Source organism: Puma concolor, chromosome A3 (assembly GCF_028749965.1).
Source record: "Puma concolor isolate L17-30 chromosome A3, mPumCon1.1.hap2, whole genome shotgun sequence".
In the NCBI taxonomy this organism is placed as follows: Eukaryota; Metazoa; Chordata; class Mammalia; order Carnivora; family Felidae; genus Puma; species Puma concolor.
In genome coordinates this window covers 88,769,655-88,793,126 of record NC_141669.1, presented here as the reverse complement: position 1 = coordinate 88,793,126, position 23,472 = coordinate 88,769,655, and the positions used below count along the sequence as shown (strand labels likewise).

Here is a 23,472-nt window from a genome sequence, read left to right as displayed (position 1 = left end):
TCTCATTATGACTTGGCTGAGTGGTATTCTGACTGTCTCCACAACTGGATGAAGAGCCTGAAACAATTTAAACTGGTCATGTGGGGTTAGGTAGCTTGTTATCTTCTCTTTTTTCTTTTTGTTCTTTCTTCCCCTTTTCCTTCTCTTCCCACTTCTTCTTTACAAGTTAATATTCATTAGTATCCTGCACAGTTTTTACCATGGCTTTCTTTTGTTGAAAATTTCTGTAAGTGTTCACTCATTGGAGTGGTGGGAGAGGCGGACAAGAAGAGCTTTGCCTAAACATGACCTACATTTCATGTGCCATTTGATTACTAAATCATACCACTAATGTAATATTTCATTTTCTTGATTCATTCTTCATTCTTGCTTGGTTACTACTAATCATTAGAGAGTAAATTTCCATTTTAAAGATATTATTCAAAAAATCAGTGGGGCACCTGGGTGGCTCAGTAGGTTAAGTGTTTGACTTTGGCTTAGGTCATTATCTCATGGTTCATGAGTTGGAGCCCCACATTGGGCTCTCCATTCTCAGTGTGGAGCTTGCTTCAGATCCTCTGTTGGCCTCTTTCTCTGCCCCTCCCCCATGCTCTCTCTCTCAAAAATAAATAAAAACTTAAAAAATTTAAAAATATCAGTGAACTATTTTCTGTAACAACAAAACTTTGCACTTAATAAGCAAAAAAATTAATACCTTGCTGTTTTCACTTCTTTAAAATTTTTTTAATGTTTATTTGTTTTTGAGAAAGTGTGTGAGTGGGAGAGTGGCAGAGAGAGAGGGAGACACAGAATCTGAAGCAGACTCCAGGCTCTGAGCTGTAAGCACAGAGCCTGATATGGGGCTCGAATCCACAAACTGTGAGATCATGGCCTGAGCTGAAGTCAGATGCTTAACCAACTGAACCACTCAGATGCCCCTATTTTCACTTCTTTAAATTTCACTGAATTATGAATACAAAACCCCAAGCAGTCACATAGAATGACAGAATTGAAGAAACTAAAAATTTGCATCTTTGTTCTTATAATTACTGTGCTATCATTGTTCTGAATCTACTACTGTTGAAACAGGAATATTCATATACAACAGGGACACAAATTGTACTTGAAGTGAGTTTGAAGGATTCTGAACCGTTATGAACTTACCCTGAAAGGAAGCAGGCATCACTGCATCTGTGTGTCAGTTACAGAGGCTGGCTGTATACTTGGGTGTTCTCTGAATTAACTTCCATACAGAGGTAAGTAGACATGAAACCAAATCGCAAAAAATTAAAATCTAAAATTGCCAAATATGAGGGATATAAACAACTTTTTTTTACACAGGAAAAAGATGCTAATTTGAACTTACATACATATGATTAAAATTTAGTAGGGGCGCCTGAGTGGCGCAGTCGGTTAAGCGTCCGACTTCAGCCAGGTCATGATCTCGCGGTCCGTGAGTTCGAGCCCCGCGTCAGGCTCTGGGCTGATGGCTCAGAGCCTGGAGCCTGTTTCCGATTCTGTGTCTCCCTCTCTCTCTGCCCCTCCCCCATTCATGCTCTGTCTCTCTCTGTCCCAAAAAATAAATAAACGTTGAAAAAAAAATTAAATAAAAAAAAAATTCAGTAGTAACCAAGCAATTGTTTAGAATTTAGGGCTAATAGAAGATGGCCTTTTGCCCCCCACTGGAATATTTATCACTGATATTGTTTAGAACTGCCAGAGGAGGGTGATTATAAAAAGCAGTCAATTTTAGTTGGCTTAAATCAAACTCTTATTGCCTTCTCCCCAGGTAAACTGCTCCTATTGCCCTCAGCTTTGGAATGCCACTAGTTGGAACTAAAAGTTGGGAATCTGTGATATGAAATGTGCCCACCTTCCTATAGTCATTCATCTATGCATTCATTTGCTTATTCACTACATAGTTGGTGGACACTTGTTATGTACCTTGCATTGCATTACGTACTGGGAGTAAAATGTTGAATAAGACGTGGAACAAAGTGCTAAAGAATTTATGATCAAGTGGGAGATATAGACAAGTAAATTGACAAATCAATATGGAGCAAGAGGGCTACAGCTGGGGTAAAATATGGGAAACCAGTGAAAAGGTCTTGCATCTTGGTTATGCAAGCCCTCAGTGGACACAGCATTGCGGTTGAGACTATCTTTAAATCTGACAATCATGCCTGGGCTGACTTTGCTGATGCTATCTCCCATTGTCTGCTTTTAGCAGGATATGACTCAGGCTCCCAAGTGGACACCCTTAAACTTCCTGTTTCTGTAATTAAGCACACTATGACTCCTAATTAGGTTTTGGTCATCTGGCATCCCCCTCCATGCCCTTCCCTTTTCTTCCTCACCATATATATTCGCATTATGGACTACTGCACAGAAGTGAAAAGCAGTGAACTGATGCAAGCCAATGGAGGAATCTCAAATGTTACATTGAGTGATAGACAGCAGACACAAGCAGGTACATACTGTACGATTTCATTTATATGAAGTCCAAGAATAGCCAAAGTCAATCTGTGCTGACAGAAATTAGAATGGTGGTTTTATCCAAGGGTAGAGAGATTAACTGGCACTCTGGACATGTTTTCTCAGGGCTGGCTGCATCAAGACTACCCTCAAAGTGTCCCTTCCATGCTAATCAGGTGGAACCCCAGAACCTAGCACAGCTGGAGTTTCTTGAATGACTGGGACAGATATCAGTGATTTCATATTTTCAACATAGATATAACCTAGTATTTGCATATTTACACCCAAGGTATTTTATATTACACACTAGAAAACTAGGAAGCACTTTCCAGAATAATGGAGACCTAAAAAAAAAAAATCTTTGCAGTATTCAAGTCTTTATTTTATATTTTATTTTATTTTACTTTATTTTATTTTATCTTATTTTGTTTTGTTTTGTTTTACTTTATTTTATTTTATTTTATTTTATTTTATTTATTAAGCCATTCTATTTCTTACTTTGGAAAGGATGGTTGAGAAAATAAGCATTAGACATGATCCTTTTGAAAAATGGGGTTGGTAATAATCACAGAGACAGTGGTACCACAATTGTATATTTTTACAATATGCTTTCAGAGATTCTTTGGGCTTCACTGAAGGATTGAAGATAGCTTCCCCATTCTTGTCATCTACCTTTCTATGTACATCTTGTTCAGAGTTCCATGCAGAAATTTATTGAGGTTCCTTCCATCTTTTGTCTGTAGATTTCATCAAATCTTTCACTCTGAACCACAGTGAAGTGGTTTTTCCAATCCCCCACAGTTCCTAGAAGAGGAAAACCAAGCTTGACAACACGTTTGCCTTTCTCCACCTCCCCCTCGATGCCTACCCTTCCACCTGCGGCCCTCTGATCTAAGAAGGACCCTAGCATGCTCTGCACAGGGGGTGGACTCTTAGCTAGAGTGGACAATTGCCTCAAAGGTGCTGGTGCTTGGCCTCACTTGTGATATATTCACATAATGGACCACTGCACAGAAATGACACAGGCCAATGGAGGAATCTCAGACGTTACACTGAGTGATAGACACAACACACAAGAAGGTACATACTGTATGATTTCTTTTATATGAAGTCTAAGAACGGGCAAAATCAATCTGTAGTGATAGAAATTAGAATGGTGGTTGTATCTGAGGGTAGAGATTAACTGGGGTGCTGGTTATATGGGTGTATACATTTTTCAATATATTGAACTGCATACTTCAGAGTTTGCATTTTTTGGTAAGTTACTTCTCAATTAAAAAAAATAACTTTTGGGAAAAATGTCATTGAGACACTGGATATGTATGAGCTTTTTCACCAACTAGTAACTACTAAAATAATGTTAAAAAGGGGAAATACTCTATATGTCCACAGTGCATCTTCTGAAAATTTGTGCAACAGAAATAAAAGCATCAGGACATAACGTGCATACAAAGATGTTTACTATAACATTATTCATAAAGATAAAATATTAAAAACAAAATAAACTGTGGTATCTTTCACTAGGGGAATAGTTGAATGAGTTATGATGCATCCGTGCTTCGGCATAACATGAGACCACTAAAAACAGTGAGCTATATGGACCTACATGCCTTGCTCTGGAGGGATGTCTGATATTCTGGCAAATGAAGGTGTGAAGTATGACCACATTTGGGTTTTAGCCTTCACCATGTTCTATATTTTTGTTTGCATATGTATGAGCCTGAGGGAAGGAGGGTGTATAGAAAGATAAATTTGTCTGGATCTGAAGAAGGGCTACTTGCCAAATCATCACCATTGATTATCTGAAGAGAAAAGGAATGGCATTTTTTGGTTTGCTGCACTAGCATGGGATGATGCTGTAAATTCAAAAATGCAACAAAATAAAGTAAGAAATTAAAAAAAGAAGAAAAGTTGCAAAGCAGTAGTATACCATGGTTCCTCTGTTGTGCAAAAGAAGTCTGTGTTCTTAAATAGAAAGGGAGCCATACTATTGGTGGCTACTTCTGGGGGGCAGGGTTTTGGTGAAGAAAAAAAAATTTTTTTCATTGAAAATGCAATTCCATATTGATCTAATTTTTTTTACAATGATATATATTACTTTTTAAATAAAAAAATGATAAGGCTTTTTTTCCTCAAAAAATATTAGCTGGGGCCAATTAGAATTCCTGTTTTGGGAAGTAGAACTAAAAAATGAAGACAATGAAGCAATGCTCAGTAGCAGTGATAGTTGGAAGTATGATGGCCCATGTGTGGGCCATCATCAAGACCAAGCTATGAGCAGGGGTGCCTGGGTGGCTCAGTTGGTTAAGTGTCTGACTCTGGCTCAGGTCACAATCTTAGAGTCTGTGAGTTCAAGCCCTGTGTCGGGCTCTGTGCTGATAGCTCAGAGTCTGAAGTCTGCTTCAGATTCTGTGTCTCCCTCTCTCTCTGCCCCTCCGCCACTCTCCCTCTGTCTCTCTTACTCTCAAAAGTAAATAAACATAAAAAAATAATTTAATAATAAATAAAGACCAACCTATGAGAAGAAGCCGAGTCAGCAGAAGCTATAAAGTAGAAGTGTAATGGGCAGAGTGACAGGAAGCTGGTCAGTGGAGGAAAGCACTCCTAGCAGATATGTGAAGGACAGCTGAGTCCTGTAAGGGATGAAGCCTTCTAGCAAAAAGCTGTACCCTCCTGCTGCCGAGGCTCTTACTCTGAGATCCAGGGATCCCCACAAGGTCTAGACCAATGGTGGCTCCTGCTCTTAACTACCTGCAAGACTGCATTTCTCTTATACCTCTGCCTGACTTCTCCTAACAAACCCCTGTTTCTTACAACCAAATACCCCAGAGAGCTCTCTTCTGTAACAAGATTAAATCCCCACCTTATTAGTGGCATATTATTTTTAATAGGCTAAGTGTATTGTCTTGAAATTAATAAAACCTAACATCTTCTTGGGGCACTTGGGTGGCTTGGTTGAGCCAATGACTTTGGCTCAGGTCATGATCTCGCACTTTGTGAGTTCGAACTCCACATTGGGCTCTGTGCTGACAGCTCAGAGCCTGGAGTCTGCTTCGCATTGTGTGTCTCCCCCTCTCTCTACCCACCCCCCCACCACTCACACTCTGTGTCTGTCTCTCAATAATAAATAAATTTTAAAGAAAAAAATAAAAAAAGAACCCTAACATCTTCTTGCTAAAAGGCAGACAGATATTACTAGACAAACTGAGTGTTTGGTTTATACTTACTTATATTTATATAGTATTTGAGGCCACACACACCTTTTCTCATGAAGGGGGAAATGGACGGGTCCAGGATGGATTTGGGAACTGTAGATCGATTTGTCATGGGATTTTCTTTCATTTTCTCAAATGACGTCTCTTGGACAATTTTATCTAGCACTGTTTCATGCAAGCTCTTTCCCATGAACTGCATCACTTTCTGAATTTCTTGCTTTGGGTCCTGTGGTGAGGGTAACATTGCATTGGAATGGAAGATGGTATCAGGACACACATAAATTCTTCAGGGTGTCCCTCCCAGAGGTGCAGCCCTGAAAGAGCCTAGAGTGATTTTTCTGAAGGGCCATTACTCACCCGTTTTATGTCCTCAAAGAAGAGGAAGAGAATCTGGTATCTGTCTTTCATCTCCCACCATCCCTTTACATGGTCATACCAGGAACCCCAGCCCACTGTAACAGACACAAGAAACATAACACTCTACATAGGGATCACCCAAAGTCCCAGATATATCCTGAGTCCTGATCTGTTTGACTTAGAGGGTGATATCGTATGGTATAGCCTTGGGGTAATTTATCCCAACATGCTACCTAAAATGGATTCATATTTATTGTGTATAATCACATATGCCCTGATATTGGAACAAGGATTCTCTTTGGAATGGGGGTGACTCTATGGGTCAGGTAACCTGGGATAAAGGCTTTCAAATTGGGTGAGAGATATTTGCTGGGACTATGGGTATTCACTCTGAGCTCAGCCAGCCTGCCCTTCTCAGTCCCAGTCTGAGGTAGGACACATATAAGGAGGAACACAACCTTCTAAGGAATCAAATGATTCCTAGATACCTGGATTGGGAACCCAAAGATGTGAAGGATTATCCTTTACCTTTCCCATTGATGAAGGTTTCAAAATACTCTTCCCAGGTGCCAGGGTCAGGAAGCATTTGATTCATCCTTTGGAAATGGTAGTAGGAAACCATGCAGTCTTTGGCATTTCGAGCCACATAAAGGAACTTTGGGGTGACAAGAGAGGAGGGTAAAAGATGGTATGAAAAGTGAATTTTCACAGAATTCACTCAGTTTGAGCCATGCCAAGGGTGGCCACACACACCTGCCTCAGCTCTCCTGTCTGACAGTTCGACTTGGCCATGACCTCCTCCTCCTCTGGCTGTCCCCTGCTTCTCTGCTGATTGTCCTCTTTATCCAAACTCAGTCCTATTAAGTAGCCTGATTCTTGCTTGCCCCTTTAGTGTCAGAGTCCAGTCGTTCTCTAGCAACTATGACCTCCCGTCACACAGAAACTACCACATGCATGTGCTGATGATCCTCCCAACATCTCATCTCAATTTCCTGGAGAAGCAGGATGACGTCTCGGTCTTATTTCTTTCCTGTTCTCAGCAACTCTATTATTATCATCTTGAATCACTTCAGGTCTTGCCCTACAAAGCATCCTGTTTAGGTTTCATTTTGACCACAACCTTGACTCCTACCCTCTCAGCCTTTCACTTTAACCAAATATGACCTTTAATGATTGCTAAGTACTCAACTCACATTCTGACAGCATCAATCCTGAGCTGGTCTCATTGACTAGTCACCTTAGATCCATAACTAGTCATTTCAATGTTGTTTGTTTGTTTGTTTGTTTGTTTGTTTGTTTTTACCCTAAAACAGTTCTCAACTAGGAATGATTTTGCCCACTGGGGGACATTTGGCAATGCCTGGAGGTATTTTTTGTTGTCACAACAGGGGGTGGCAGTGCTACTGGCATCTAATGAGTAGAGGCTAGGGATGTTGCTCAACATTTTACAGTGTACAGGGCAGCCCCCTGCCTCTCCACCCAAAAGAATTATCTGGCCCAAAACGTCAGTAGTGCTACTTCCTATATTCTGATGCTTTGACATCCTGGGGCTTTGCTAACCCTGGATGGACTGCCCCTGCCAGGTTTAGCAGGTTACTAGAGATAGTAACAACTCACAATCATGCTCACTTATCACTCCACCAGTCTGGAGCCTGCGTCTCAAACACCTCCCTTATTAGGCTCTCACACTCTGTGCCACTATCCATCTGCTCTAATCACCCCAGGGCCAGGACCACAAAAGCAGGAGCATCATCCCTTCTGCCCCAGAGACTGCAGAAATCATCCAAACTACCCAATCTTAAACCTGCTTACCTGCCTCACCCATTCCTTCCTTCGGAAACCAGAATAAAGGCTCTTGACCACATGTTACCCTTGCTCCCTCTGCCTCCTGACTGACCCTGGTGCTTCCTAGGCGTGAGAAGTTTAAAAAAAATCCACCTGAATTCTTAGGCTTTTTAATTTCTGGTTGGCTAATCATTTAATTAATCTTCCTATCTTATTTCTCACTTCCAGCCACAAGGCTCTCCCTTCTCTCCTCAAAACTTCATCCCATTTCCCCCACCAAGTTCATTTATTCTCTCTTTTGTGGTGTCCGTTCTGCACTTCACCTGTTGTTGAATTTGTGTGTGTGAGTGTATTATTAGCTTTTTTTAGTTCAGAAATTGAAAGGGCTAGAAAGAAAGGGACTAAGTAACAGTGTGAAATAGCCACAGGTAATTAATAACACATTTTTTTGGAAGATGCATGACAATAAGTGGCGACAAAAGCTATTTCTGTGGCAATCTCACATCCCACAAACACTGACAAGAAATTTGATTGTCAGGGCTTGGGTTCTACTTCCAGTTTTGCGGTCGTGGTTCAGGTCTGAGGAACACCATCTTTCTAACGCTGGTGCTTTTTATCCGAAAGCAGAGACCATGGTGATGGAGCTTAAGGCCACAAACCCGGAGACAGCGAGAGGGAGAGAAGAAGGCTTGGCTTGTGAGGGTCAGTCCTGCAGGCGCAGATTCGCGATGGGGTCCTAGTGCACAGCAGGAGCGGATACCCTCCCGCAGGCAGAGGACCCAGAAGCAAGTGGGGAGATGAAGTGGGACGGGGCACCTCCTCTCTCACCCACGGCGGTCTCTTTGTCCCCGTGGCCACCCTGCTGCAGCCAGCCCAGGCACCCTGGCCCTTCCGGGGCCTCGGCCGCCCCTCGAAGGCAGCACGTGCTGTGTCCTCCCAGGTCCATGTGAGAGAGCCACTGCAGGTGTTGGCAAATCAGAGAGCTTTGGTTGGATTTTTATAGCAGATGCTTATATATTATTTCAGTCACAGAAATCCTGATTATTTAACTTAATAAAAATTATGCTTTAAAAATAGCATCTTATTCCCTTCTTTGATTTTTCATTCAATCTTTCAATTTTCTTACACAACTTATATTTCTATATCTGGTCATTTTGATATCTGAAGTCCTTGAGGTCCAACCCTGCTGTTTGTTCTTTCTGCAGACTCTTTCTCTTGCTGGCTTGTTCCTTTTGTTGTTGTTGTTGTTGTTCAGTTTATTTGTTTGGTTGGTTTTTAATATATTTTTAGCTTGTTCCTTTGTATATTTTGTAATGTGAGATGGTCGACTCAAGAGGGAGCACTGCAAGCAGAAGGTATTCTCCCTCCCCCTGACCATCCCATGTTTGTGTTTGCTGGTCATCCTGGGGATGCCACCAATGGAACCACCTTATACAGTTTCTCAGCATGGGGCTTCTTGGACAATGCAAGAAGTGCAGCTTGAATTTCCTCCTTTGAAGAGGAGACCTTCAAAATGTGGCCACACATTTTCAGGGAAGCTGAGAGCCCAGGTCAACACAGAGAGACTTCCGTCCATTGACAGTGAAGCCCTTCAGCTGTCCCAGCTTGGGCTCCTTACTTTTCTGGTTCCTTCTGCTCTGGGATTTGCCCCTGTGCAGCCATTGAAACTCACGCTGCTACATTCTCCAGGTCATCAAATACCCACAGGACAGCTACAGTGTCAGTGACCTCTCTGAGTTCCAGTGCCCTCTTCATTGTGGGACTGAGGGATTTCCTCAACTGTATCTGGATCTCAGTTACACATTTACAAGGAAACTTGTCATTTGTTATGTGTAATTGCTAAGTGTTTTATACAAGAGGTTTCAGGGTGTTTAGTCTTAACATAATCCCAGAAATGGAGGTTCTTGTTCCCTTATATAACTTTACTGAAAGGACCCACATAATCGCTATTGTTCCCTAGAAATACACCCTTCCTAGCCCTTTGTTCCCTTCATTCCCACTTTTGAGAAAACTTCCTTAACATCGCTGGCTGACACCTCAGTTTCTTTCCATGACCTAATTCATTTGTTTTTCATTCAGCAAACACATTTTGAATGTCCTCTATGTGCCAGGAACTGATTAGACGCTGAATACAGAATAAAGTCCCAGAAGCAGTAAAGCTAAGAGCCCAGAGTTTACTAGAGGTTAAGGCCAACTGCTCCCCTCAAGAAACACTGCTCCATCTATTTACCCTTTTAAACAATCATCAGGGGTTTTTTTCTCCTCACTTTTTCTTCTGTCCTCTATTATGAGAATTCCATTGCCCACACCCTTGGATCAACTGTGGACACTCACTATCTCTTGTTATCTCCAAAAATTCGTCTGTACCTTCAAACAATCCACATCTTATTTGAAAACATTCAGGTGAATATCCTGCTGAGTATAGAAGTTTACATTTTCTCTTATTGCTGATCAACAGCAATACTGCAGAGATAGCGGAGAGGTAAACATGATGGCAGTGTTGTGAGTTAGGGTCTGGCGGATTTGCTCTCAGGAGGGTTAGTCTCCCCGCCTGTCCCCAGGGAAGCTATTGCTGTCTTACCTTGCAGTTATTTTCCCAGAAAGATGGAGGCAAGAGCTGAATTGGAAGGTGAGTCCTTAGTATCCGTGGAGAGGGCATTGCTTTGGCTTTTTCCACCCCTTTGAAGTAAATCAAGAGGAAACATCTGTGTAATACAAGTACTGCATGGGGGATCTTATATTCTGGGCTCTGTCCAGAATGTCCCATCACCCTCCACCCCCATCTCTTGACTTCCTTTGGGATTTCATAATAAAATTATTTATTTTACCATCACTTCTGTAGACTCAAACAGCTTGAGAGTTGGAAGGGAGCTTAGATTAATTTACTCTGTCACTTTCAGGATGTGGAGACAGAAGCTGAGAAGGGACAAGTGAGTTCTTATTGTAGCAGAGCCAGGGGGAACCAGAGTGCAGGCCTCTCTTGCCTCCCAGCCAGTGCCCACCCCTGCGTGTCTGCAACAGGCTGCCCATGTACTTGGCCCATGTGCTAGTCACTTGTTTCATCTCTAAAAACATATGTACTTGATGTCACATGAGTTGTGATTTCCACTCTGTCCTCTAAAACACTGACTAGACACTTGCTCTGTGCAATCATTGTGTTAGACTGAGGGAGGGGATGTGAGATAATAGAAAATTTATATTTGTCTCTGCTTCTGCTTCTCGGCACAGAATTCCTGAAACCTCTATAATTTCCTGGGTGATAAGGGTGCCCTGCTTTTTGAAAAAAGTTTTTTTAATGATTATTTATTTTTGAGAGACATAGAGAGAGAGAGAGAGAGAGAGAGAGAGAGAGAGAGAGAGAGGAAGTGCATGAGCAAAGAAGGGGCAGAGAGAGAGATGAAGACACAGAATTGGAAGCAGGCCCCAGGCTCTGAGCTGTCAGCACAGAGCCCAATGCAGGGCTTGAACTCATGAGGTGTCAGATCATGACCTGAAGTTGGATGCTTAACCAACGGAACCACCCAGGCACCTCAGGGTGTCCTGTTCTAATGAGCTGACTCTAGGTGGGCTCCTAGATGGAGGCTGGTCACCAGCAAGACCAGCCATGATTAGAAGCTTGGAATTTTCAGCCCTATCCCCCATTCTTCAGAGAGGGAGGAAGGGCTGAAAATGGAGTAAATGATAGATCATACCTGCACGATGAAGCCTCCATTAAGTCCCTAAAGTCTGGGGTTTGGAGAGCTTCTGGGTTGGTGAACACATGGAGACTGGGGAGAGTGCTGCTCCTTTTGAGCAGCTCAGACCATGTGCCTCTTCTGTTTGGAAACCTTCTATACTCAAGGTGGTTTTTCACACTTGCTCCCCAAGCTATGTGTTTGAGGTAAGGGATTCAAGGTGGAGTTGAAAGGATGTGTTTCATTCTGGTCATCTTTGGTTTTGCTTATTTTATATGTTTGGAACCCCTAATAATTTTTTTTAAAACTTGCGGTAAGATACACATAAAGTAAAATTTTCCATCTTAACTCTTTTAAAGAGTACAGTTCAGTAGTGCTAATTGCATTCATGTTGTTGTGCAACCAATCTGCTTAAACACTGTACCTGTTAAACACTAACTCCCCATTCCACCCTTCCCCAGCCACTGGCAGCCACTATTCTTTCTGATTCTATGAATTTGACTCCTGTGGATACCTAATATAAGTGGAATCATACAGTGTTTGTCTTTTTTTGGTGACTGGCTTATTCCACTTAGCATAATGTCCTTAAGGTTCATCCTTGTTGTAGCAGGTATCAGAATTTCCTTCCTTTTTAAGACTGAATAATCTTTCATTGCATGTATGTATCACATTTTACTCATCCATTCATCTGTCCTGGACACTTGGGTTTCTTCCATCCTCGGCTATTGTGAATGATGCTTCTATGAATGATGCTTCTCTAGTCTCTGTCTTTAATTCTTTAGGGCATATACGCAGAGGTGGAATTATTGATTCATATGGTCCCAATAATTAAAAAAAATTCTGGTACTGAAAAGAAAAATTAGAAAGCTACTGGTCTATAATTAAAGCCCATATTCCTTAGCAAGACTGTGAAATTGTCCTGCGTCTAGCTCCTTTCCTCAGCTTCCATCGTGTCTCCTGCTCACATGTTACCCTTCAGAGCTATTTACACCTGTTCTGCTTCTCCAGGTCTCTTGTCTTCCTTGCCTATATCTCTGGGCACCTGGTTCGTCCCAGTCACTTTTTAGAGTCTCTCCAGACACTTCCACTGCTAGCAATATAGTGTTCCAGACACTATGAAGACCTCTTCTGTTGTAAAGCACCTGTAAAATCTGATTAAAACACCACAAACATCCTTTAAATGCATAACCAATCTCGCAAGAAAACTAAGAAGGCTCCCCAGGGGCCCAAGTGCAGAGGGACTTGCAAGAGAGGGAGGTGAGAAGGAAGAAGATAAGGTTGTGATGACCTGAGCATGTTTGCCCCTCAGATCCTGGGCTCAATGACCCCTGTGTGGGAAGGGGGCTGGTAGTCTTGGGTTTTCATCCTCACACGCAACCCTCCCAGCAGGCTTGACCCAGCTCCAGCTTCAAACTTTGCTCCCAAAGAACCCCTACAATAGACAGAGATTCTGCAGGTTTAGGGCTTTACATGGAGCATTCCACCCATGTTTTATTTCACAGATTCAAGCAAATTATATGTTTTCTCCTTCTCTCTCTCTCTCTGTCTCTTATCAGTGCTTCAGGAGAGCTGGTTGGGGTGGTCTCATTTCCTGGGCACTCTGCCATGAGTGCTCAGCCTCAGGGGGTGAGAAGGGCAGGGGAGAGTGTCCATGAACACACCTCAGGTCATAAAGTCATTCCCGAGCCTGCCCCGTGGAAGAAGAGGCCAATGGAATAATTTTTGGCCCTAATCATCTGCATGAGAAGCTTGCAGTCTGGCAGGAAAAACACAGCAACAGCAGCAGTAGCAGCTTGTCATTGCAGGTGTCAGCTTCTCCAGGCATTGGTTTTCAGGCACGTTCTTCACCCTGCTGATGGTGTCCTATGCTAACCTCTACCCAGCATACCCATTCCTTGTCATCATATGGTCTGCCTTTGCCTCCTCCATTGGACCATGAACTATTGAAGGCAAGTGGAGGTATGGAGTTGTATATGCAGCCCAGGGCCTGTAGTATAAGTTCTTGTTGAGCTGTAGGAGTTATTTCTAGATCTCACCTATATACAGTTCTCGCTCTCTCTCTCTCTCTCTCTCTCACACACACACACACACACACACACGCACCTTTTCAAATTCTTCCCGGCCTTGCTTTTATTAGGCCATATATGCAATGCTTTAGATGTCAAACAGCTCTGTTGCTAGGAGTTGGTGGGAGGGTAGGAGGGCTCCTGGGAGGGAGACTGACCACGCGGGACACAAACTTCCATTACATCCAGGAGTGTCCGCTCACTCTTGAACCCTCTGAGGGTGGTCGGTATACTTGACCAACACCCATCAGTCTATTTCAGCAACCATATTACCCTCCTAATGGTAGCCCTCACCTCAGGTGGCAGGGACCATCTGCTCTTAAATAAAACTACTGCCTAGCCGAGTCTTTACCCAGCCTCTGTCTGTTTATAGCTGGAAAGACCATAACCCTTTTCAGTGTTTATCACATCTTTGGACATGGGGCACCTTGTTTTTTTTTTTAATTGTTTATTTATTGTTGAGAGAGACAGAGAGAGAGAGAGAACAGGGCAGGGGCAGAGAGAGAGAGGGAAACACAGAATCCGAAGCAGGCTCCAGGGTCTGAGCTGTCAGCACAGAGCCTGATGTGGCGTTCAAACTCAAGAACTCGAGTCAAAGTCAGACGTTTAACTGACTGAGCCACCCAGGCACCCCAAGGGCACCTTGTTTTGTAAAGATCCATCTTGATTTCTGTATGATGTGCCATGCTGGGCTATTGGTTATTATCCTTTCTTGAATTCTGTAGCTACTGGCATTGCCTTGAGAGAAGCTTTATCCTGCTTTTTATGCTGACTTAACAATAGCATATGCTTATGCTGGATACTCTGCTCCCCACTGCCAAGAATGCCTCACTAGAAATCATGTTTAGGATTTTTTCCCTCTCTTTAATCTCCCAGATTGTCAGAGGTAAGATGATGGTGGCTGGGGTTGAATGTAGAAATAAGATAAAAAACTGGGCTTGGATGACCAGGGAACACATGCCCTTGTGGGGCAAGGGATTTAGCCTAAGAGGTGATCGGGAATACCTAACACTTAAATGGTATCTACTCTGTGCCAGGTGTTGTTCTAAGCTTTTAACACATATTAACTCATTTAATCCCTACAATGACTTTTTAAAGTAGGCACCAATTCTATTGACATTTTGCAGCTGAGGCAATTGTAACACAGAGAAGGTAACTTGCTAAAGGTCACTGAGCTGAGTGAGTTATGGCATCAGGATTTAAACCCTTGTTGTCTTTATTCATTATACCATCCTGCTGCTCAAGGGATCAAAGGACCAGACACCAACAAAAATGGAAGGCCCTGGCTACACACAGAGTGGGGTCACAGTTAAGCAGGCAGAGAGTACTCTGCGTGCAGTGTCAGAGACTCACAGGTAGTTCAGAGCAGCGATCAGACCAGGCACTGGATTGCTAAACTAGTGAATAACCAGGCAGACAGGAATTGAGGGTCATAGGAGTCTGAGTGGCTAGGCAAGTAGAACCAGAAGGACAAGAAAGTACCTAAGGCTATTCTAACTTGGACACAAGTTTAAGGTTTGATGGGCATCAGATAAGGAACTTCTCTATCACAAGGCATTGGTAGCTCCGTCCACAATTGGTTCAACACTAGAGTTGTGCTGCCTATAATATTGCAGCTCTAGCTAGTTGTGTTTCCAGTTTTTCATTGTGCTGTCCTATGCAATACTGAAATAGCAAAGTAGGTGTTCCTCTTATCCTTGTTCTGTAACATGCTTCCAGCAGCTGCCAGTTACCTGGAATGGCTTCTTTTGCCTTCTGGTTGCCTTTTTTTTTTTTTTTTTTTTTTTTTTTTAATTTCAAGAAGTTTATTGAATTCCAAGAAGTTCTGGTTGTCTTTTTGTCTTTTTTTTTGTGTGTTTTGAATACTCAATTCTAGGTTGAGTATTACCCTAAAAAAGTCTCCTTACAGAACAGAAATAGTTGGCTGCAAACGCATTATTTTTGATGATTATCTGTCACTTTCTTGGCTGCTCTGGAATTTTGTATGGTGGAGTAAGGAGAGGAGAGAGTGCAAATTGTTTCATAAATAGCTCTCTACCTTCTCTGTGTGTTCTATAGTGTGATGGTCAGAGGGAGCATTTAAGAAGAAAATAAGGCAACTCCTTTTTACTTAGATTCACTTTTGGCAAATAATTTTAGGTAATATGTAGAAAGAATGAGAAAAGGGAGAAAGGAGGAAGAGAGAGGAAGAGAAAGGGATAAGGAGAGCCACTGGAATGCCCTTGAGTAGGTGAATGGATAAATTGTGGTACATCTAAGCAATGGAATATTAGCACTGAAAAGAAATGAGCTATCATGCCATGAAAATACATGGAGGAAACTTAAATGCACATTGCTGAGTGAGAGAAGCCTGTCTGAAAAGGCCACATACTGTATGATTCCAACTATATGATATTCTGGAAAAGAAAAAACTGGAAAGAGTAAACAGATTAGTGGTTGTCAGAGGTTGGGGAGAGAGGGAGGGATGAACGAGTGGAGCACAGAGAATTTTTAGGGCAGTGGAGCTACTCTGTGTGGTATTACAGTGCTGGATCCAGGTCATTATACATTGGTCCAAACTCATAGAATGTACAACATCCAGAGCAAACACTGGGCTTTGGGTGATTATGATGTGTCAGTGTAGGTTCAATTGAAACAAATGCACCATCTGGGGGAGGGGGTAGATATTGATAATGGAGAAGGCTATGCATGTGCGGAAAATCTCTATGACTCTACTTTGTTGTAAATCTAACACTGCTCTAAAAAAAATCTTAAAAGAAGAGAAAGAATGGAGTCATAGCAATAATGGGGGAACTCTCACCAGAAGGCTGGGGTGGCCGAGCCCACTCGATGAATGGATGGCGGTGTTGAATTACGGCTCTCTGACATTTCTCCACATCTCCATTCTGCTCAATCATGTCTACAATTTCCTGAATCCACGTGGTCCCTGGGGCCCAAATGGAAAGGGTGAGATATAGAAACTGGTTAGACAATCTGTCTTAAGTGTTCTGGGTGAAAAAGGGGACGTGGAGACTGATGGTGTTTGGTTCAACCTCCCCTCAGGTCAGGATCCTGTCCTGAACGTCCATGTGGGAAAACCCCACAAGGTCTCTATGGACAGAAGGAGCTGCATGACGTTGTCACCCAAGAGCAATCCATAATAGAGCACAACAGCCTGGGTCCTCTAAAGCCATTATGCTTGACCCTAATAAACCCAGGGACATTAGGCATCCCAAGATTGCCTCATCATGGAATAGCGAGAAGGAGCAGCTTTCCTTGAATGAGTGAGTGCACTGTATCAAGGGGGATTATAACTGACATGAGCAGCCCTTTCTTACTCCACAGGCTGAAGTTTGGTTGTCCCCTAACCCCACAGTCACCTGATTTAGGGTAGGTACAGATGAGGAGATCATCTGGCTTGGCCTCAAAGTTCTGGATCTGGCTCCAGTTGTCCACAGTGCTAGCCTGCAGGGGGATCCCTGCCACCTCTCTCAGTTGTAGCTGTGTCCTCAACTCTGTGGTCAGGGCCATACTGTCTTGCAATGGGAGGGGGAGTCCCTGTGGGCACAGGATAGAGGACTTTTTTTTTTTTTTAATTTTTTTTTTCAACGTTTATTTATTTTTGGGACAGAGAGAGACAGAGCATGAACGGGGGAGGGGCAGAGAGAGACGGAGACACAGAATCGGAAACAGGCTCCAGGCTCTGAGCCATCAGCCCAGAACCTGACGCCGGGCTCGAACTCCCGGACCGCGAGATCGCGACCTGGCTGAAGTCGGACGCTTAACCGACTGCGCCACCCAGGTGCCCCAGGATAGAGGACTTTTAAAACAATTGCGGTAAAATACACATAACATAAAATTTACCATTTTAACCATTTTTAAGTATCCAGTTCAGTGGTATTAAGTACATTCTCATTGTTGTGCAGCCATCACCAACATCCATGTCTAGAACTTTTTAATCTTCCCAAAATGAAACTACACCATTAAACACTAACTCCCCATAGTTCTTTTCCCCTATCCCCTTCTACTTTTTCTATGAATTTGTCTACACTAGGTTCCTCATGTGAATGGAATCATACAATATTTGTCCTTTTGTGACTGGCTTATTTTACTTAGGATAATATCTCCAAAGTTTATCCATGTTGTACAATGTGTCAGAATTTCATTCCTTTTTAGGGCTGAAAAACATCCCACTGTGTGACAAAAACTACATTTTGCTTTTCATTCATCCATGTATGGACATTTAGATTGCTTCTAATGTTTGACTTTTGTGAATAATGCTGTTATGAACATGGGTATTTAAATATTTCTTCAAGATCCTACTTTCAATTCTTTGGGGTATATACCCAGAAATGGAATTGTTAGATCATATGGTAATTTTATGTTTAATTTTTTGAGAAATTGCCATGCTGTTTTCCACAGTACACAGTACACTAACATTCTCACCAGAAAGGCACAAGGGTTCCAATTTCTTCACATCTTCAACAATATTTGTTATTTTCTGTTTATTTTATTCATTAAGTATATGTTTAAAATGTTTTTAATTTCTAGAATGACTATTCTAATAGGTATGTGGTGATATTTCATGTAGTTTTGATTTTCATTTCCTTAATGATTAGTGATGTTGAGCATCTTTTCATGTGCCTATTTGTCATTCATATATCTCTTTTGGAGAAATGTCCATTTAAATGTTTAGCCCATTTTTTGAATCAGGTTTTTTGTGTGTTTTGTTCTACTGAAAGAAATGTATGAAATGCACAAAATGAGAAAGCCAGGAGAATGGGCCACTATTACTCCAGAATAATTGGCTACTGCGATCCCAGAAGACATTTATTGCTACTGCTAGTAATTAAATATTACTTAAAAGCTAACATTTATTGAACACTTCAATTTGCATGTGCTGGGATGAGTTCCTTGTATACATAACTATTGTATATAAATTCAGTGCCAGGACTTTAGAGTTGAAAGCATCCTTACAGGAAATGTTCCATACTTACTGGAAATTGAATAAGAGAATCTGGCCCAGCCTTTCCAGGCAGTGGGTGAGAGGGAGTTTGTGCTGCCATAGTAAGGCTCGTTTTCAAGGTTCTACTCTCAGAGTGAGGTAAATCTCTTAGAATGGAGACTATGTTTTAAGAAAATGAAAGATGAACTATTTCCAAAAAAAAAAAATTCAAGTGTAAGAAACAGCTGGTTTGACGATATGTCAAAGAAGGTAGAGTTTGGATAATATGAAAATTACCATGTGATCAACATTAAGAGGGAGGTGGGAAGAGAACTAACATTTCTTTAAAAAAATATTTTAGTGTTTATTCATTTTTTGAGAGACAGTGAGAGACAGAGCATGAGTAGGGGAGGGACAGAGACAGAGGGAGACACAGAATTGGAAGTAGGTTCCAAGCTCTGAGCTGTCAGCACAGAGTCCAATGAGGGGCTCTAACTCACCAACCATGAAAATCATGACCTGAGCTGAAGTCGGACGTTTGACTGAGCCACCCAGGCATCCCAAGAGCTAACATTTCTTACAGGCCTTCTATGTTAGATCTTTTATAGACTTTTCTTTTCTCTTTTAATTCATATCACAATTTTATAATTTACATTCATAAATGTGAGGAAGCTGGGAGTCACATGATCAATAAGTTGTCCAAGGTTGTAGCCAGTGTGTGTCTGCAAATTCCAGATTCCTTTAAAAAAAATTAGCTCTCTTGTTTTTTATTGTGAGTGTATATATGTACCAGAAAATTTGGAATAAGCCCAAATGTATGAAGAAAAATTATTTTTATGTTTTTATGTTTTTTTCAAATATATATTGATATGTCTATATTGAGGGGCACACACAATTATAATCTACAATATAAACATATTCCAAAAAAGATGGGATTCAGAGAGCTTCTCAGCTGATGAACACGTGGAGGTGCTGGAAGCATGGTACCCCTGGAGAAAGCATGGGAACTCATGCCCCTTCCCACACACCTTTCCCTATGCATCTTTCCCATCTGGCTGTTCCTGAGTTATGTCTTTTTCTAGTAATCCAGTAATATATTAAGTGAAGTGTTTTCCCAAGTTCTATGAGCCATTCTAGCAAATGAATTAAATTAATGGAAGGGGTCATGGGGACCTTCAACCTAAAGGTAGTTGGTTAGTGGGGTGACTGGGTGGCTCAGCTGGTTAAGTGACCCACTCTTGATTTCACCTCAGGTTGTGATCTCACGGTCGTGAGATCGAGCCCCATGTGGAGCTCTGCGCTGAGTGTGAGCCTTCTTTAAGATTCTTTTTCTCCCTCCTCCTCTGCCTCTCCCCCCATTGTGTGCACACTCCCCCATGTCAAAAATAAATAAAAAATAAAAATAAAAAGTGGTTGGTTAGAAACACAGGCTGTAATATGAATTTGTGACTGGCATGTGAAGTCAGGGTTGAGGGGAGCAGTCTTGTGGGGACTAAGCCCTTAACCTGTGGGATCTGATGCTATCTCTAGGTAAAGAGTGTCTAAACTGCCAGTATCCAGAAAATCTGAGGATTGCTTGGTAAACTGCCCCCACCCTGCCCCATATCTGGTCCCAGAAAGTATAAAGTATGTATGAAGTATGCTACTTAAGTAGCATAAAGGAGAGGCACAGAAAGAGTTCTTCCTTTACAGGCATAAAAGCATAAAATTTCCACTTGAGAAACCAGCTGGAAACTTTGTCATCCCTAGGTCAGGGGCCTCCTTTGTGAAGCTGTCTCTGACTCCATGGACAGAAAGAGTTGTCCCTTCTCATGGGATCTTGTAGCATTTTGTGTGTAGATTTTATAGCTCTTACTCCACTGTCCTACAATTACTTCTTTTTATTTCTAGCCATCCTGAAGCCCAGGGACCTACCTGGTCTAGTCCCCTTTGTAGGCTCAGCATGTAGGGGAGAGATCCAGGTGGGAAGGAGAGATGATATTATGGGACAGGGATTTTGGAGATTTTTGACTCAGCTTCCTGAATTTCTAGACTTACATTGTTAAGCTGGTATTTGTTGGTTATAAATAACTTTTATTTTTTAGGTTCCTTAAAATATTCTCTGGCTTTAGTTAAGCACTTCTATTTATATCAATATAGCAGCACCTACATAAAAATTTGAAAAATAAATCAGTGAGTTGAGGATTTCTTTTAAGCCATATTCTTACCTTCAAGTTCCAGCTGAAAATCGGCAGCCCAAAGTCCTGACCAAGGGTCAGTGGACACACAAAATGCATTCCAAGGAAGCAGGGTAGCATTCCCTGGGTATGGCAATTGCAGAGGCTCAAATTACCACTGTGTCTGAGGCATACGGGGCCTTCAGCAGGTAAAGGCCCTTTGGGGGCTCTTGGCATCCATGTGTTAAGTTGGAGCCATTCCTGGAAGAATTAGTCCTGAACAGGAACTAGCCCTGTGACCTGGCCTGATGTGGAAGAAATGTAAACAAGGTCAAATGTGGCTTTGACCACTCTGCAAAAATATCAGCTCCCTTGACTTGATGCAAACTTGAGGGTTGTGTGGATGTTCCTTCCTCTGAATTGGCTTCTCAGTATCTGTGCATGCTCGGTGGATAGCTGAGTTTGGCAGCAGAATCCAGCTTTCAAGTTGCTGCAGTTTCTCTGCCTGGCAGAGAATCTAAAACACCTGGGCCTGTGGGAAAACAGGAAGTTGGCTTCAGGAGCAGATGCATCCAGCTCCAGGTAGACTCTTGCTCCTTTGGTGTTCTTTCGTTTGACTTCTTAGCCTGACTCCCTGTGAGTGACAGTTCCTGTCTCTAACTGCTGTTTTAAGATTAAAACCAGCAATATTAATGAAAACACCTTTCCTAGTACATAGTAAGTGCTTAAAATGCTGGTTCTTCCCAACCTGTATTTATCCAAGCCTAAATGCAGAGAGGACAGAACCACAGTCTAGAGCTTGGTGTATATCTATTTATACCTTGCCTTGTCCTACATAGGGTGTACTTTTATGGAGGCAAATTATATTCCCTAGTATCCTTGGCTACCTGGAAATTTAATCCATTCTTGTGTTAAATAATCTCTGTTACTGCTATAGTTTTTGCCAACTCCCAACCTTGTTTATGACCCAGGGATTTTCTTTCTTGAGTTCAAGTGTAACCAGGCACCCTAGCCTCCATTTCTGACAATGTCTTCTTGTATTCTTTGACCGCACCCTCGGTTGCTTCTTCACTGACATCTCTGCCTCCTGTTTTCCAAAGATTTTTTTCTATAATCTCAACCCATTTTTCTTCATTCTGCTCTCTTCTCTTTGACAACCTCACTGATTTCAGTGCTGTTAACTCATGGAACCTTGGATAACTCGTTAGTTCCCAGCACTAGCTCGCTATCTTTTTCTGTGAAGTCCCTCATTACCAGCCACCTACTAAGGTTCTTCCAATGTCAGAGACACCTGGCATTGTGTACTTCACCTGCCCCACATTCTCTGCTGTCAAGGTAGCACTATTATCCACACCTGAAGCATCACCTTGGACTAAGGATGGGAAAGCCCCCCTACTTAGCAATGTCAGTTATTAACATATAGTACTGAACACAAATGTAAGCAGTGAATAAACCCATGGCCCTCAAAGAATTTGAAGTTAAAACTACTGTATATGTCTGCTTCTTCCATATCCACAGCAGATGAAGTGTAACATCACAGAACTTTCTAGCATATCTGCTCACCTCTGGCCTCTTCTCTTCTGGTCTCTGGTGCACTTAGCATATAAATTAAGTTTTATGAGTCCAGATCAAGTTATCCACTGATTGTTTATGGCCCAAAGCTTGAATGCTTTTAACTTAAAGTATCTGATATCAAGATTTGTTATAAAAGCACATTAATTAAGGAAGTGTGGTATTTGTGTAAGGACAGACAAGTAGTCTGATGAGACAGAAAGGAGAGTCCTCAAATGGAACCACACAGAGACAGCTATCGAGTCTAGAAGATGGAACTGCAATGGAGAAGAGGAAAGTGTGACCTTTCCAAAAAATAGTGCTGGAAATTGGATATTCAGCTGAAAGAAGCTGAATCTTCACCTCATTGTATGCCATACATGAAAACCAGGTCTAGGTGGATTGTAGATCTAAATGTGAAAGGTAAAACAATAAAGGTCCTAGAAGGAAACATGAGAGAACATTTCTATGACCTTTGGAAAAGCCAAGCTTTATTAGATGGGCTAAAACAGACATCCACCATAACGGAAAACAATCACAAAATTGGATTAAATTAAAGTGAAGAACTATGTTCATCAAAAACACATTAAAAGAGTAAAAAACAATCTACACAGGAGGAGAAAGCATTTTTCAAAGACTCATATCCAGATTACATATAGAACTCCTTCAGATCTTTGAGAAAAAGATTAACAGCCCAATAGGAAAATGGGCAAAAGACTCGAATGGATACTTCACAAATAATGACATGGCCAACAAATACATGAAAAAGTACTAACGTCAATAATATCTAGAGAGATAGATTTAATCAATAAATTAATAAATTAAAATTAAAATTAATGAAATAAAAACTTACATCACAAATGCAACTACCCAACCACCAGAATGTGTAAAGATGAAGACCAGGTTTCCCAAGTTTGGGGGATGATGAGTAACTAGGATCCAATTCCACTTGCCTTTTCTTTTATTTTCTTTCTGTTTTTCTGTATTTTCCAAATTTTCTACTGAATTTGTGTTCTTTTGTAATCAGAATATAATGATATTTTTCTCCAGAGCATATTTTATTTTTTTAAATCCTTCTCAGCTATGCATCTGAAAGCAAAATTACCAGCAGAATGGAGGAATCTATCCAAATAAATCTGGTGGGTTTGCCCTGATTCCTCAGAGTGCATGGGAGGGTAAACTAAGGGGAAGAACTTTTGAATTTTGAAGGAAGAACTTCAGGAACATGTTTTGGGTTCATGCTTCTCAACAAGTAGAGTACGGATGACTTTCATGGTAGTGGGTGATTGT

The 23,472-nt window shown here is 41.7% G+C and overlaps 1 protein-coding gene across 4 annotated transcripts; it reads right to left on the bottom strand.

Moving 5' to 3' along the window:
• Positions 1-2,844: 2,844 nt before the first annotated feature.
• On the bottom strand, positions 2,845-20,882 carry LOC112869611 (sulfotransferase 1C2). Of its 4 annotated transcripts, XM_086701470.1 has the most exons (8): positions 20,683-20,882; positions 16,911-17,088; positions 16,352-16,477; positions 10,393-10,490; positions 6,555-6,681; positions 6,027-6,121; positions 5,715-5,895; positions 2,845-3,258 (listed from the first exon to the last, which is right to left on the bottom strand). In XM_086701470.1, exons 1-8 carry the CDS (start codon positions 20,866-20,868, stop codon positions 3,146-3,148), a joined length of 1,104 nt encoding a protein of 367 aa, XP_086557596.1. In that variant the 5' UTR covers positions 20,869-20,882; the 3' UTR covers positions 2,845-3,145. The 4 variants fall into 4 exon arrangements, with proteins under 4 accessions (XP_086557596.1, XP_086557592.1, XP_086557595.1 ...); XM_086701466.1 differs by lacking the exon at positions 20,683-20,882 and having other exon boundaries at positions 2,849-3,258; positions 16,911-17,076; XM_086701469.1 differs by lacking the exon at positions 16,911-17,088 and having other exon boundaries at positions 2,852-3,258; positions 20,683-20,783.
• Positions 20,883-23,472: the final 2,590 nt, after the last annotated feature.